At 38.1% G+C, this 17,303-nt stretch overlaps 1 protein-coding gene across 2 annotated transcripts in view; it reads left to right on the top strand.

Moving 5' to 3' along the window:
- Positions 1 to 16,594, top strand: part of XKR4 (XK related 4) — a 231,005-nt gene extending 214,411 nt beyond the window's left edge. Inside the window, exons 3-4 of one of the 2 annotated variants that reach the window (XR_012994613.1) lie at positions 12,286 to 14,457; positions 15,072 to 16,594. Coding sequence is in view for 1 of the 2 variants with exons in the window: in XM_076329703.1 (XP_076185818.1) it covers positions 12,286 to 13,232 (947 nt within the window). In the remaining variant the exon portion in view is untranslated. Of the gene's footprint in view, positions 1 to 12,285; positions 14,835 to 15,071 lie in introns of those variants that run through there. The other variant, XM_076329703.1, reaches the window with a different exon arrangement.
- Positions 16,595 to 17,303: the final 709 nt, after the last annotated feature.

Here is a 17,303-nt window from a genome sequence, read left to right as displayed (position 1 = left end):
TAAATATAAATATACTGTACCTATAAAGTGTAGACAGATACATAATATTTACCTATGTATATCGTGTGGACATATTCTAGATATATCAGAGATAGGTAGAGATACAGTTGTAGACCTTCCTTACTGATAACAAATGGCTTTATAACTAATATTGAAGACAAAGATATAAACATGACATCTAAAATAATCCAAAGCTGGGCATGAGGTAGAACCAGAATTAATCTCCAGACTTCCCAGAATACGCTGAATATTCTTCCAATCGGTTACTTAGACTTTGCTTCAATTTACATCATTGGCACAGTAGGTGAAAATATGGATTTTCTTTTGGGAGGGGGGAGAGGAGGTTAGTGATTGCTTTTCTACTAACAGAAAAATAAGTCTATTTAATGAATTATTGTGAAAATGTATTTGAAGTTTTTCAAAGTGAAAGAAACATAACAAAGAGTGAGAACTGTAATGTTTCAGTTTGATCCAGAGGAAACTTAAATAGCATCATGTACCAGACAAAGCTAACAGCTCCAGTTTTCCCTCTGCTAAGAGGGATTGCACAAATGCTAAATCGATTTCCTTTTCAGAGTGATACTAATTGCCTTTTGTCCCTGAGCACCGCATCAGGCATTATCCTCAGCATCTCTTCAGAGCTGAAATGCTTAGAGAAGCTTAAAAGGCAAACACAGAAAAATGCTATATATATAAAATATTTCTTAGATAAATTGTGTCAAATAAGGTACTAACTTCAGAATGACTTTAATGTGCAAGTGGGAGAAATATCAGTTGCTTAATGAGGCTGAAATTTATCCCCTTTCAGAAAGCAAATACAAGCCTATGAACCACTGAAAGCCGACCCTAAACTTCTGGCTTCAGGAGTTTTAAGGGGAGTAATGGTCCCATGCTATCTTTCTGCATAGAGTCAGTGTTTCATTGCCGGTGACCTGGTCCCATGCTATTGATTTGTAATAAGACTTAGTATAAGGTATTTGGGATATTTTTCATGCCAAAACATGTCTTGGCTTCTAGTCTTCTCTATGTTGGATGCTGGCCACTGCTAGTGCAATATCTGGAAAAAAAAAAAAAAAATCTCTGGTGTATTTGAAATACTGATTTAGCCTTTCCTCTTCCAAATCCTCAACAGACATTTCTAGAGCCAGTGTGATACTGCTATGTGTATTTTATGATATTCAGTATCTCTTGAAAAAAATACTTAGAAGAGATAGTTTGGATCCGCCAGATACTATTTCTGATACATTCCACCATATTGCAGCCAGGGTGGTCATTTCAAGCTGTTTTGCTTGTGGGATGCTGGTGGAAAACATAATCAGAAAGCTTGGTTAATACTAAGAACATACATCTTTCACCAGCTCATTTCAGGCTTAGGAAAATTGTCTTCAGATATTTAAAATTTGTTTTAAAGTTGCTTTGTCCATGCTCTTGACATTTCTATGGATATTCATTTAGCCACACAGATGATTAAGAGCCTTAGAGCTATCAGGAATAATGATTTAAGCCCTCATTCTGAGGGCTATATATGATGGGACTTTCAAAGTCCACGTCTCCTTTTCCAGTGTTTAGTCTTTACATAAGTGGACACATGTATGTTCTATTAATTTAAAAACAACTGCTTGGAAATACCACTAACCATCAAGTCTTCTTTGTAGATTATACCTTGATCTCTAGTATCATTGCATATTGAGAAGGGAAGGAGAGATCCTCCCCCCCAAAAAAAAGAAAGAATGAAAGAAAGAGAAAAACATATCTCTAAGGATGTCCTGACATTATGCTATTTCAAAGGTACTGAAGGCTTCTAAGTGAAAAATTGATGTCCTGGAAACTTTTGCTTTTAAAATTCTGAAGATCTGTGAAATGTTACGCTGAAGTTGTTTGAACTCTACAGAACTTCAGCCAAATCAGTGGCTGAAAACCAAAGGTAAAGTCAGACTGGAAAAAAATGTACATTTTTAAAGTGAAGGTAAATATTCCTTGGAAGGATGTTTTCTCCCTTGTTTGAAATGTTTGAATTCTTATGCACCTGTTTTAACACAAGTATGGGATTCACTCAGTCTGCATGAGGCAAAGCTCTGTGCCTTATATTGTACACTGACTGATTGTTATCATTCTATCTCACTTTAAATGTGTATCTACACCCGTGAAACACATCACTGAAGTACTGAATTTTGTGCATGTTTCACTAAAAAAAAAGAGAAGATAGTCAATTTGTTGTGACGAAGTTAAATTGAAACAAACAACTGTTGAGATATTCTTCCTTTTTCCAGAATTTATACTTTTCTCTACAGACATAGAAAAGCTGTTATTGTAGTAACATTCCAGTCCTCCCGAGTATTAGGTGCATTCTGCTCCCACATCATCTAATTAAATCTCAGGAAATTATGTGGCAGCTTTGATATTCTCAGACATCCATTCTTTGAGCTGGCCAGTGCCTTGTAGGGTCTCAGCAAGTAGCAGGACACATTTCAGAGGAGAGTTTACAGAAGTTTGAGGTATGATTCCACGTATCCCTGTGCAAGGAAGTCTTTTTCTTGAATAGTCCTGGAAGGAGCAGATACAGCCTGGCCCCTGAAGCCTGAATGTTGCTTTTTAATGACCACATGTATGGTTTGTGCATGCAAAAATATATTGCAGTGAGATCATTGGATATGGTGGATTGACCTGCAGTCTGCAGCCAGACGCCCACCCAGCTGCTCACTTACTCCACCTCCTCAACAGCACAGGGGGAGAAAATAGGATGACAAACTATGTGGGCTGGGGCAAAGAGAGGGAGATCCCTTACTAATTACCATCACGGGCAAAACAGACTCGACCTGTGGAGAATTAATTTAATTTATTGCCAGTTAAAATAGATGTGGATAGTGAGAAACAAAGACAAATTAAAACAACACCTTCCCCCCTGCATCCACTTTTTACCAGCCTCAACTTCATTCCTTCATTCCTGATCCTCCTACCTCCTCCCCCTCAGTGGCGCAGGATGATGGGGAATGGGGGGTTGTGGTCAGTCCATAACACTTTGTCTCTCCTGTTCCTTCCTCCTCACACTTTCCCTGTGCTCCAGCATGGAGTCCCTCCCACGGGATACAGTTCCTTCAGGATAAACCTGCTCCAGTGTGGGCTGTCCACAGGCTGCAGTTTCCTTCAAGAAATATCCACGGGCTGCAAGGTGGATATCTGCTCCACCGTGGTCCTTCACAGGCTGCAGGGAAATACCTGTTCCACCATGGTCCTCTTCCACCGGCGCCTGAAGCACCTCCTCCTCCTCTTTCTTCTCTCACCCTGGTGCTTACACTGCTCTTCTTCCTTTCTTCTTTTGCCCCCTCCTCTGCCTATCAGGCGTTTTTGCCCTTTCTTAAATATGTTTTCCCAGAGGCGCCACGATCTTGGCTGACGGGCTCAGCTGCGGCCTGCAGTGGCTCAGTTGGAGCTGGCTGGAACCGGCTGGAACCGGCTGTGTCCGGCATAGGGCAGCCCCTGGCCTCTCCTCACAGAGGCCGCCCCGTGTGTCCCGCCTGCCTGCTGCCAGCACCTGGGCACCAACACCCAGTACATTAGAAAACAGTTTTATGCAGAATTGATTAGGAAACCAATGCTGTTTCTAGCACCACCATGTTTTCACTTTAATGGATGAGTTTCCAAATCATGGACTTTTTTAGTTCTGGCTTTTGTATTGTTGCTTTGAGAGCTGCTATTCTGAAGTTTTACTTTCCTGCCGTCTTTTGATGTACGGGCTCAGTGCATACCCGCAGCGGCCCCGAGCCAGCTGCCAGGGTCTGGCAGGCCACTGCCCTGTGGACTGGGAAGGACGGCATACAGTCCTTGGGACGGGTGACCACAGCGACTGTGTGAAAGAAACAAGTACTAATACTAAGTTTCTCCCTATTCATTCCCGTACACTGTTGTAGACTAAATACAATGTCTTTTTTTAAAAAATATTTGCATATTCCTAAAGAAAAACTGTATTTTGTTTTCATAAAAGACTGGAATAATCTAAATGGCATTTACAGTGTACATTTTTTTTTTCACTTGATGAATATTTTTCCAAAGTGTTTCAAATAAAAGAATTCCAGTCCATCTTGTTAGCAGACATGGAGTGAAAATCTGTGTGGCTGGTTCCTCCGAATCAGTGGAATATACCAAGAGAAACTTTGTTCAGAAGTTGCATAAGCAAAAGTATATCAAAGCTCAACAGAAAAATAAAGGTAAAATCACAGAAATTTGGATCAACAGAAAGGTGTTTCCTCAAAACTTATGTTTTAACAGGATTTTTTATGTCTAGTAGACTACAACTTTTTCTCTTTCTCCTGTTGGGCCGCAGGGAGAAGTGCTTCTGCTTCTGCCGTTGCCTTTATGGAAGGTGTCCATATGTGCAGTGCATTGGGACGAGCAGTGCAGATGGAGCCTTCTCCCATAGATGGTGCCCTATCTTTAGCTTAGCATTATGTTACCATGATGTTGTTTCTCCTCAAGAGGTAATGGCAGAGGTTTTGTTCTGCTTGGAGTTGCTGCAGTCTCCAGATAATCCCTTGATTACTACAAGCTACTTGCAGCAACCTCAAGACATCAAAAGCACTTTTTGCCAAAAAGAAATGTACAAATCATGGAAATGAGCCTGGAGTCAGTGGGTATGTTTATGCTGTACATACTTCACTGGAATATAAAGATACCAAATTACCTAACAGGCAAGGAGTCTAGCTGTGAAAGTACAGAAGTCAAAGTTTAGCTTCCTAACAGGAGAAATGATCTCATGCTGTCTTGCCAAGACTGGCAGCATACAGACTGCATGACATACATGAGTACCTGATGGTTGTCACTGCCTGTGAAGGACTGGACTTGATTAGTGGCTAATAAGGACTCCTGAATTGTAATTTATAAATATAACACGTCTTTAGAAGAACAAGAAACTAACAAATACTAGGAAAATGTACTTCTGAGAGAGGAGAAGAGGTCACCGGGATACTCACTCAGCTAGTAACTGGCCTTAGCTAGCGTATTCTGGCAGTATGACTTCAGTTCAAGTATCTTAAAGAGTCAATTACTTTTACAGATTGATGAAAAGGTAGCAGAGCTTTTGGATGTTGTGTCCCAAAACCTTTTCATCATTAGCTGTCTGTGGAGAAAGAGAGGCCTGAATTACTGTCTCTTGAAAGACAGGAGAGGTCCAACTTTTATGGTTCTTGTGGTCCCTGCATGCTAAGTTGACTTTCTTTATCTGTAGTAGATTTTATTCATAGTTTCCAAAAGAACTCCTGAGATACTAACAACAAAATTTGGGTAAAAGACTTAGTTTGGATTTGAGGGAGAGGCAAAGGGAAACTGTTCTTGATGTTAGCTTGAAATAAAATTATGACCATCATTCAGCTGTAGACCTGTTTAGACCTATGACCAGGATTGCTGCTCAGCAGAAGCATCTCAACAGTATGTCTAACAGTTAGATTTGCTAAGGTGGATATGACCTTGAGTGCAGCAAGAAGCAAATCATTAGGCAGGTGTCTGGTACAGGCCCTAAGAATCTGCTAAAGGTATGTACAATAAGCCAAACTTTTGTCAGTTGACTTTGGTGCTCTACACAGAGTCCAAACCACCACTGGAAAAAATTTAGGAGTAGGTAAAATGAGTAGGGTTGAAAGTAACATTTAATATATATAATGTTTCTAGACTTCCAGGGCAAAGGTAAGTTGTTGTGGAGAGCCAAATTAAAGAAACAGCTGGAAGTTGTCTCACCAGAAGTATTATAGAAAGCAGCTGAAAGGAATCATGGGAGAAATTATTCCTATATATGCTAGCATGTTCTCTAAGCATTACGTAACACTTAGGAGAAGTAATGTCAAGCATAAATCTGACTTACATTTCAACAAGGAATGGTTTCTGTCATCCCTTATGCTGCACTACCCCACCACAGTAGGCAGTGGGAGAAAGTTAAGCTGAATGTTGGCAGATGAGCTGATGAAACCATCTATATTTCCTTGAATATCCCCTTGTGAATGCAGCCTGTGGCAAACACTGGAAATATGAACTACTAGAGACGCATCCCACTCCCATGTTTGTGGGTAATGAACAGTCTAAGCAAAACTACAGAAGTGGAATATTTCAGTAGGTTGCCTTTTCTATCTGGGCACGATCAGATCTAGTGGCCCCTAAGAAAGAAAAAAAAAGTCCCTTTCTGACCTCAAGCAGCTTATTTCAATTGCACAGAAAGCCTTTGACTATGATTTAGGACAGCTAATGTAAGACAAACTTGCTGATGTGGGAAAGTAATAGGATTATCTTGGCAACATGCTTATGGAGAATGACCCTGGACAACAAGGCCGCAAACCTTGGAGTACAGAAAAGTATGTTAAGATCAGTGTACAGCATATTTTAGGGGGTTGGACCTGGCTGCAGACATTAAGTTAGCGGTGCTTCCCTCTTCTGATAAAAGAAATGTGCCAGCAAACACTGTGTCAGCAAGGATCCTTGTACATGAAATGTCCCTGACTATGAAACCTGATGACAGACGCTTAAGGCTGTAAGGACAGATTCCAGTACGGATACTTCAGTACAGTGTTACAGCTTACCCCAGCAGGCTACATCTGCAGTCATCAAGGAAGGAAATAACCCAGGTGAGGGCAAGAGTTTATATTGTTATCCCTTTAGATAATAGGAAAGCATAAAAAAGTAAGCTTCATCTTTAGGTTTCATCTCACAGTATTGGTGAGGGAATGAGACCCACGAGCATGAAACACATATTGAGAACCTGGACACACAGCCCCTGATATGATCAAAAGCTGCCCCTGAAGCATGCAAAACGTCCTGTGTATGAAACCACATGTGGAAGCACGATGTGTATACCATGTCATACATTGCCATACTAGTGTATAGGAATAAAAGAATTAGTGCAGAAACCCATAAACTATTGTCAAGCCTCCACATGAACGTCAAGCTTGTGGCAATACTTGCAGAGCAGCATGGCAAAAGCTGTGTAAATATAGCAAGCCAGTTTCTGAAGCTGGAGGATGCAGTCATGATATACAGTTTCCTACAGCATTAAGGCCTTAAGGGGGACTATGAATGTTAGACATCCTTGGCTTTGGTTCAGAGAAGTACCTGGAAGCTTGGATACATATAATGTCACTTCTTCAGCTGGGTAGGAAGCTCGTTAAAATAGGCTTTCTTAAAAAGTGTTTCATGATCCCAGATCCCAGGCAATGTTGTCATGCCCATATGTCCTGCTGCGTTTGGTATTACTGCTTTGACATGAATTTACTCCCGGAAATGATGAGTACAAGTTTAAAAAGGAAGGATGAAGCAGAGACAGAAGCCTTGGCAGCAGTTTGATTTCTGAAATCAGGTTGGTTGCTCCAATGTCAAGGAGCACTTTCTCTGATCAGTTCATTCATTTGTAGGGTTTTCAGCCGACCTGAGGTGTTCTGTACTTATTCTGTATAGGATTTATGGACTGATGTGATTAGAAAAAAAGTAGTTTATGGACCTGAATATGCCTTTACTCTCTCAAGTACAAATCAGGAGTAAGATAAAATTAGTGCGAGAATGAGACCCATATTTTTTCAGTTACACCCCAATCAAGATTATATTGTGGGAGTGGGAGAAAAATACAAACTAGTAAATCATATATGCTGCTTAGACATTGAATTGCTTTCCTCAAAGTTAAATAAATTGTGCGTGTTTGGGAGAACCATAATGCAAAGGCAGAGGTGTCAGCAGGATACAATTAAGTTGTGAATTGCCAAGCAGAGATGTAATACGGAAAACCCTTATCTGTTGTGAGCAATTCTATTTAGATTACTCATGAACATTTCAGTCAAACTTCTCACAAGTACCATTGAGGAGAACTTCATTGGCTCTCCTGTAGCTATTTCAGCTTGCTTCCCTGAAATAATATTACATTTGTGAATGTATCCATTTCTGTATATATTCTCTTTTCCCTCATATATGTTTGCTTTCACTTGTGAAAGTCATGTTCGTGTTTTTTTTATCTTGTCTTTAATGAGCTGTAGCTCGTTGCAGTGTATTATGTATTATATTTAAAATACCAGTGCAGATATGCCACGCTCTATTAAATGCAAGAACATCTCTTATATATGGAGAAATGAATCATTTCCAGGGAAGGAAGTTAAAATTATAATTCAACCAAGGCAATTCTGTTCTTTGTTTTCAGACAGGAAGTGCACTATCTTAAGGACATCTGAATCTCATCTGTAATTACAAAGTTGTCATTCCTTTATACAAATAATATAATTAAGTAATGCAAACCGTTAACAGAATAAAAGAGGTTAAATTGCCTTTTTTCACTCAAAACAGTTTCTAACTAGTTCCTGACAGAAAGTTGTCCTAATACAATGCCTTATTGGCTAGTCTCACTATTGAGACTATTGTCAATGGGCTAAGCTACGAAGGCTGGAGGTGGGTGGGTACACTCCCGACTAGTTGCTATTCAGAGATTTTGGGTGTCCATTTTAGAAACAAACAAAAGTATCATTTGCCTGATGCAATATGTGAAGTGATCTTTTTCCTGTGCAAAGCCTGTGTTTCTTCCTCTTCAGGACAGAACTTTAGAGACCAAATCATATACTGCAGAAAATATTTGAAGGTTCAGCTTTAGAAAAGGAAGAAACAGGAACATGCTTTCATGTTTCCCAAGGCCATTTTATAGAATTCCTGCTTTCCTGGACTGTTACAGACAACAGTCTGTAACAGATGACCATATCGTTTCTTGAGTATATATTCACTGAGAATGGCTAGTTAATCTTGATTTCCAAGATCAAGACCCTAAATACAAGACTCTTGTATACAAGGCTGTCAAATACACCAGAAAGCTGCTGCGGTGCCCGAAGAGTCAGTGCGGAGGCTGCAGCTGAGCAAGCGGGAAAGCTGGTGCTTGTTCTTCATGAACGGTGGCTCCACAGATCATGGTCCAATCGTCTCTATTCACTTCTGAATGGCAAATAAGCCTTCCTGACTGCAGAAGTTAAACCACCTGCGTTGTTACAAATTATTTGTTTTCCCTCAGGTCTATAGGACATTCTATTCTTTTTTCCTGGTGCCATACTAGTGCCTTTAAAGTTTTGTTTTGCTAGTAATAGAAATTTTTTTTAGTTCTTCTTTTGAAATATGGATAAAGAGGTTTCTACGAGCACATACTCAGCAAATGCATCGATATGTTCTAATTAATGAATTAGCCATTCAGTACTACAATAATTCACTTTATCTCTAACCATTCCCAGTGAATTATTTAAATAGTGACATTTCTTCATTAGCAAACTGCCATTTGCATCACTTTTACATTATTGCTCTCATTATTAATTATACTTTTAATAATTCTTTAGTGCTTGGTCTCATCAATAAGGAAAAATGGATGGTGCCAATGGAGCATTTAGCCTTATCTCAATTCTGTATCCCTAACACCATTGCCAATAGCACAAGAGTAGATACATAATGCTTTAACTGGCAGTCCTTCCCTTTTGTATATTCCCTTGTCTCCTTTTCTCTCCTGTATGCCAGTATCCCTGAGTTTGTTCTGTAAAAGCAAAGGATGTTTCTGTATTAATGACTATTTAAATAACAGAATTACATTGCTGCTGTACTTGCTTCTTTCCGTCCCAGACAATGACTATGAATTAATTAGCATTAGAACATTGGAAATTCCTATGAATTTTAACATTTTATTTGGAACAGTCTGTGTGCATTATTGAATGATTTTACACCTCCTAATGCAAAACTGATGCTATCTCTACAAACCTCTGGGGGAGTGTGTGAGGTCATTACAGTTAGATTTGCAAAGAAAATACATGGATTTCTCTCTCACATTATTCTTTCCTGTGCTGATAATGCTATTTTTGAGCTCTTGCTCAAAGTGGCTCATTTGTATTGAAAGATTCTCTTATCCTTTATCCTATTCATCTGCCTTTCCAAACTTTTCATTTCATAAGGGAAATGAACTGTGTTTTTTCAATACTTAAAACATTCTTACAGGAAAATGAGATCTTACGTTTTCAGCTGTTGGTGTTGTCTCCAGAGGCAGTGGTCACTGAAAGGCAGCCTAGCGTGAAAAGCAAATATACATGTCAGAAATGAAAATAACAATTTATACCATGTCTCCTTCCTGTCTTCATTGTTGATAGTTTATTCCCTCCATGAAGGAGGATTCCAGAAGTAACGTTGCTGTTTTGGCCTCCGGGCATCTGTGTGGGAAGAAAAATGATGTTTTATTAAAAATTCTCCCTGGAATCCTAAGCTTGTTCTATATTTCTGCTGACTGTTTATTATTTTATTTTTAAAACAAAGGTTTTTTAAATTCATGGATTCATGGGAGCTCACAACGTAATTAGCACCCTGCCAGTGACTGAGGGAGAAACACTGACAAACACAGTCCCTCCTGAAAGCAATGAATCCCTCTGTACTACCTACTGAGCAAAATCTTAGTTTGTTAAGCCAGGTGGATTGCTTAAACAGATTTTTTTTCCTTCAGAATCAGGTATTACATCCATAACCTACATTTTTCTTTTTTAAAATAAACTTTTTTTTCAAAAGTGAATAGCAACATGTATTTAGGCTTAAACTTACCACTCTGTATTAACAAAATTTGCATAGAATTTATAATATGTAAGATTCTTGATGATTAGGTTCTAAAGAAAGCTATTGAACAGAGAAGAAAAATACTGTCTATGCATCCAGAACCAAAGGTTGTTGAAATGATTAAACAGCTGTTAACAGCAGACAAAAGAAATGTTTTCTTCATTTCAGTCTGATTTACTTCAATAACTAGTTCAAAGTTAAGGAACTGCTTAGAAATAGAGTAAGCCGAAGCATCATTATCTTTAAATGGTCTATGAATAAATTCTCAGTCTGGGATGCTGAGACATATGAATTCATTCATTAACTGTATATAAAATTTGCTTTGGTAATAAACCAGTTTTACGTATAAAATGTTTGATACATTTTTCCTCTGTATACAACATATTTATTGCAATTTTATTTAGATAATAAATACACTAAAAAGGCCAGGTTTTTGCATTTCAATTGAATTCCCATTTCCATCCAAAGCAGCTTGATACGAGTCGTAAGTAAATAAAAATTAATCATCTGTAAAGAAGAATTATCATTCATTTCTAACAGAATGCTATGTAAGCGTTAAGCATTTGAATAATTATGCTGAACTATATCACTTCTTAAATGGGAATGTAAGGCATTTTTCTGGTAGTGTATGGAAGTAACAGATTAGTTTAAAACCTAGATTCAGTTGCAAAGCAACTTTTTTTTTAAGTTTACCTACCAACAACAATCAAACTCACTTGAGGAAAAAAGAATAATACACATTCAAAATAAGCATAGAAAGGTTTTTTTAAAAATTTGTTTTATGGTTTTCATATCTTCTAGTGAATATGAATTATTTTCACAAAAATAATGTTTGAAAATCTCATAAGAAATAATTTTATATTGAATTCTTTTTGTGAGAAATATTTGACAGGTTTTCCAGAAATATTATAGTTCAGGGCCTTATAAATAGGCAATTCTGCGCTATATGGGAGACAGAATGGCGATACGAACAAACTCCCTACCTTAGGAGCATCTATACTCAGAATTTTAATTCAGTAGAAAATTCCAACATTTCTAAAATTAATTGAATTTCCAACTGGAAGAAAATGGAGTTTTGACATTTTCTACTTACTAAAATTCTGTTTAAAAGCGGTGGAAATATCAAAATAGGCAATACTTTTCCCTCAGTAAGAGTAAAGCAGTTAAACTTTGATGTAACAAGAGTTACATTAATTTATTTTAAAAAGGTAGATTTATGCTTACATTGTTATTGATTTAGTTTATATGTACATGATGCCAGTATTTTAATTAGAAAGACTTGGTTGCTTTATATTAGGCTTCTTTAATGGCTTATCAATATCAGAAAATTCATATTCTTTCTTTAAAACAATAACAACAGTGGGTCCTGTTAAATCACACAGCTGACAGAGACACCTATTCCCAACTTGCTGAAAGCTGTGAATTAAGGAATTCGTTTCAAACCTAAATTTGCTAGAGAAGCTTTTCAGAGTGTAGTTTGCTAGCCGCTCTTGTTCGTGTGTATCCAACACGACAGCGTGCTCATAAGGGGAATGAAATCTCAGCAGTAGAGGTCCATTTCTCAGTGCTGACTGAGCTAAAAGAGAAGCAAGAGATTTTGTCATGTGAGTGGTGAAGAGCACATTTAAAGCAGCAAGGATCTCACCGGTTTCAACTAAGTGCTGATATACTAATTATGCCTTAACTGCATCTCCTGTTTCCTCCTAGGTCTTACTGCTGCAGCATCTCTTGTATCCCTGGCTTGGGCTTTGGCTTCCTACCAAAAGGCCCTCCGTGACTCCCGTGATGACAAGAAACCCATCAGTTATATGGCTGTTATAATCCAGTTTTGCTGGCATTTCTTCACAATTGCAGCAAGGGTTATTACTTTTGCTCTGTTTGCCTCGGTTTTCCAGCTGTACTTTGGGATCTTCATTGTGCTGCACTGGTGCATCATGACCTTCTGGATCGTCCACTGCGAGACAGAGTTTTGCATCACTAAATGGGAGGAGATAGTTTTCGACATGGTTGTTGGGATAATCTATATCTTCAGCTGGTTCAATGTCAAGGAAGGAAGGACACGCTGTAGGCTTTTCATTTACTATTTTGTGATCCTTTTAGAAAACACCGCCTTGAGTGCTCTCTGGTATCTGTACAAGGCCCCACCAATCTCTGATGCATTTGCCATACCAGCACTGTGTGTAGTGTTCAGCAGCTTTTTAACAGGCATTGTTTTTATGCTAATGTACTATGCCTTCTTTCACCCCAACGGACCAAGGTTTGGGCAGTCGCCAAGCTGTGCTTGTGAGGACCCTGCCGCTGCCTTCACCCTACCCCCAGAAGTGGCAACAAACACTCTACGGTCCATCTCCAACAACCGGAGTGTCACGAGCGAGCGGGATCAAAAATTCGTGGAGAGGGATGGGTGTGTGCCTGTGTTTCAGGTGAGACCCACCGCACCGTCCACACCTTCATCCCGGCCACCAAGGATTGAGGAGTCTGTCATTAAAATCGATCTGTTCAGGAACAGGTACCCAGCGTGGGAGAGACACGTGTTGGACAGGAGCCTGAGGAAGGCGATCTTAGCATTTGAATGTTCCCCTGCTCCTCCACGGCTACAGTATAAAGATGATGCCCTTATCCAGGAGCGCTTGGAATATGAAACCACATTGTAAACGGAACAAAAACACAGCTTGAAGAAGCTCCGACATTACAGTCCAAATTAAGGGTTGACAGTAGGGCTGTAGGAATAACTAAACTGCGTACTACAAGTAGAGCAGCAAGCTGTAGTGTTCTTAGTCTGGCTATCATCATGATTATCATTTGATCCACTGTGTGCAGTCTATCTGCAGGACACTGATACAGCAGCGTCACCTGAAAGCCTCAAAAGAACCCAAACCCTGACCCACACATACAGATCAGTTACTTCAGCTGGGGAAACTCACCCACGACTCCGTGCTGCTATGAAACTCTGACTGCACAGTACTTACAATCAAACCAATAGGAAAGCTCTGACCAGAGCTTTCAACTTTAGCCAGTAGTGCATTTTATTTTAGAAATGAATGATTGATATTTGCATAATCAATGGCAAAAACAAACAAAAAAAACCTTTTCAAAAATAACAAAACTGTAGCACTCAATGTTGCTGTTATGAAAACTGTTTTCTGGGGAAAAAAATAGGAGCATAGTAGTCTTCAACACTCCCATAAATCAACGATTCAGGTTAGAGTAAGTTTGCAAAATAGTTCTTAACTAAAAAGATACATCATCATGTTTGTAAGGCTGTCAATGGAAAGTAAACTAAATTCTGATTAATTAGGTCATAAACATTAATACTACCAGAACTGTTTGTTTTCTGTGGAATTTCAAAGTCTTTTAAAATGCAATTTAAGTTCTTTATGTTACTTTCAACAGAAATCCTATGCAGCTCACTTCTGGTTTTCAGGAGAAATAAGGAGCTCTAGCACGTAGTGATGTAAATTAAATGATAATCATGATTCAGTGTTCAATTTGCAAAAATATATATATATGTGTAAAAGAACAGGGAAGTATAGTTTTCGTATTCTAAACTTTTTGGAGGACCCCATTCAGATATTTCGGAAGAAACTACGAGGAGATGAACACACTGAAACTTCTCTGTTTCAGGACTGAGAATGCATGATTCAGTGTGTGAATGTATGCAGGGGTGACAAGAGACTGTGACATGCCATACCCTTCTAGTGCCAAACATTGTATAACTGCAAGGTTGATATTGCCTGAGGGACAGATAACGAGTGGCACGAGCCCTACCAGAACAAGAAGCAGGAAAGACCAATCAAGTTCTCAACGTGTAGAGACAGCTCTGATTTTTCCCACCCAAGGTGAAAGTGATGTCTTTTAAAGGCTTTCAGCCACGTCTTAGTAAGTATATTCACCGAAGTATAATATAAGCAAGTTATGTGGAAGATCCTCTTCTGCCTGTTCAAGACTTGTGTCCAGATACGTCTAAAAATTACGTTGAATCTCTTGTAATAGAGTGCTTTTGCTGCAAGCTTTTGGGTTTTAAATACCTCCCTAAATCTAGTCAATGGTATCCTTCTTTATGTTAAAAGTATCCCCTGATGGTGCTTTCAGAAGCATTAAAGGTGCAAGTCAAAATTTGATAGTATTTTTTTTAAAGCTGGTGCAGAGTGAAAAACTCATGAATTATTTCAATATTTTTGTAAAGTAAAAATATGGTATAAAAAGGTTACTTTTTATAAACCTCAAATCTTTTAATACATTTCATTCTCTTTATAGCTTAGATTTTAAGAATTGGTCCATGAATTTTATCAACTGGCTTCTGCAGGTTGATATAAACCTGGTTTTCACACATTATGGATTTGTTTTGCAGTGAAATGCCATATGAAAGCCTACATGGGTACTTTTAGAATACTCTATAAACCGTGGATCCTGCTTCAAATGCGAGTGGCTTGTAAAGACGCCAAGCGATTCCATAAGAAACAATTTGCTGTAACTATTTCCATCCGTTTTAGGAGAGCGAAGCAGAACTGAAGAGTTACTGTTGTAAATGGCATCGTCAGGATGGAGAAGACCTGATGATTGGTATTGTAACCTTCACTGTCAGGTATATCCAGTGTAGTCACTGTTGTACATGCTGCTGGGTAAATTTCAGTCTTTCCTGTTATTAATATTTATACTATGAAATGGCCGAGGTTACACAGCCTATGTTTATTTGTATGCGTTCAATTAGCCATTTTTAACGTTGACTTTTTTTATTAGTGAAACGTTCGATACCTGTTGTTCTTTGCTGGGGCAAGTTCCTCAAAACAAAACATCTGTGGAAGTGCAGGAATCTGCAAGTCAGAGGGAACTTTACACAGATCAGAAAACACCCGTGCTTCAAGGGTTTCTTAGGTATTTGCAAATTAAGCAGTGGCCAACTGCGTCTATAATAATTTTTTAAATAAAATAATTCTTTGATAGTCCAAACCTGAAGCTTTGTACAAAGTGATTGCCCTTCCCTCCATGGAGATATAGCTGATTATTTAGAGAAAAGCACTCATGTTTTGTCAGAAAATATACCACTGCAAGAACTGCTAAAAAAAGATTTTGGGAGCACATCCTTTGTCCTGTCAAATTCAGTAGAGCCTTCACTGCAGAATCAAACGCTAGGTCGCACAAGGAAATTGCTGCTTCTCTTTACAAACAAGGCAAATAGTAAACTTTGTAATCCAAGATGTGAGGGTTTCTTTTGGAAACAGTTCAATGTGTTTGCTGCTGCTTTAACAACTCAGAAATTTTAGCATGAGTGAGGCACAGCAGGCAGCGGTCTCAAGCCCTTTGGTCAGGGCTTACAGAATTGAAGAAACATTGCTTCGTACAGAATTTAAAGGGTTACGGTCTGGACCAGTGCTTGCATTCCAAGGTTTCTGAAGAAGGTTTGGGGTGAGTTTGTTTGATTTGCTCTTGTTTGGTTTTGGAAGGAAGGACACAGAGGCATTATTTATCCACGTGGTTTTCAATATCTGGCATTTACTTTCTTCACTCTCCCAGCATTTTTTATTTTTTTTAATAATGTTTGTAAATTTATCTTAAGCAAACCACTGTAAGGTCTGAGTGCACAGCGCCACACATAGCAGCACGTATACACAGCTTGTCTTCAGAATTCAATCTGGCTGTTTGAGGAAGGGGAAGAAGTCATTTTATACCAAGTCAAAATTTGCTTTCCAAAATCTTGCTCTGTTATGTTCATAATGTCAGTGATACTTGCACTGAGAACAGGATGGCCATTGAAATCTTAACACTCAGATGACTACATGGACAGTTTCTTAATTTGCTTTGCTGTGAACAGTCACATTAAAAACTGTGAGAATTTTTTATAAAAGTTGTCAAGATTAAACATAGTCCACGTTGAAATCCCATGATGGCCTTACAGAGAGTTAATAATCAATATGCACTATTCTTTTTGCCACAGACAGTTTTAAGATCTATTAATAAAGTTCAATTAAGACAGCAATAGCAAAAAAAAAAATTGTAAAAAAATTTAACTTCTGCTTTTGAAATAATGAAAAAATCAGGTGTTTGAAATTTCCTTCCAGAATAACATACAAATTAAAAAAATCATAATTATATTCTGGTAAAGAAAAGCAATCACATCTCTTTGTTAGAAGTAAGAGTCATGTAAGCATTGTTCTAATGAATCAAACAAATTTGCCATCAGATTTAATAGTAACTTATCTGGTTAAAGACTTGGTCCTAAAATTCTGAGAGTTGTGAATTTGTGTGCTACAGAAAAGACAATTTAAGTAGCATTCACTACTCTAATTAGATAAAGGAGAGGTAATGAATACCCATGTTCATTCAGAAAACATATAAGAAAATGTAAGATAAACCTTTTGTCTTATTTTAAAAGAAATTTGTTCTATAGTAAGATAATCCTTTTTTAAAAAATGAATTCTTTAAAAATATGTGCAATACTTTTTTTCATGCAGATTTTATAATGAAAAAACTCATTTCCACTTTTGTTTATGTCAGTTTAAATATGCTTCTTGTGCTAGAACAATGTTTCTGTGCTTGGGTTATATGGGCTTGATGGCATATAAACACTATTTTCATTGGCAAATCAAAAAATTTTTTATTAATTAATTTCTATAATATTTGAGAAAATTTTCCTTCCAAAATTAAATGCTAGGCCTCAGCTGCCTGATTTTGTAAACTTTTAAGCAGAGGAGGTAAATTAAAATTTTATTGGAGCTGCAATTTTT

Source organism: Aptenodytes patagonicus, chromosome 2, assembly GCF_965638725.1.
Source record: "Aptenodytes patagonicus chromosome 2, bAptPat1.pri.cur, whole genome shotgun sequence".
Taxonomy (NCBI): domain Eukaryota; kingdom Metazoa; phylum Chordata; class Aves; order Sphenisciformes; family Spheniscidae; genus Aptenodytes; species Aptenodytes patagonicus.
This window is presented reverse-complemented; position numbering and strand designations above follow the sequence as displayed.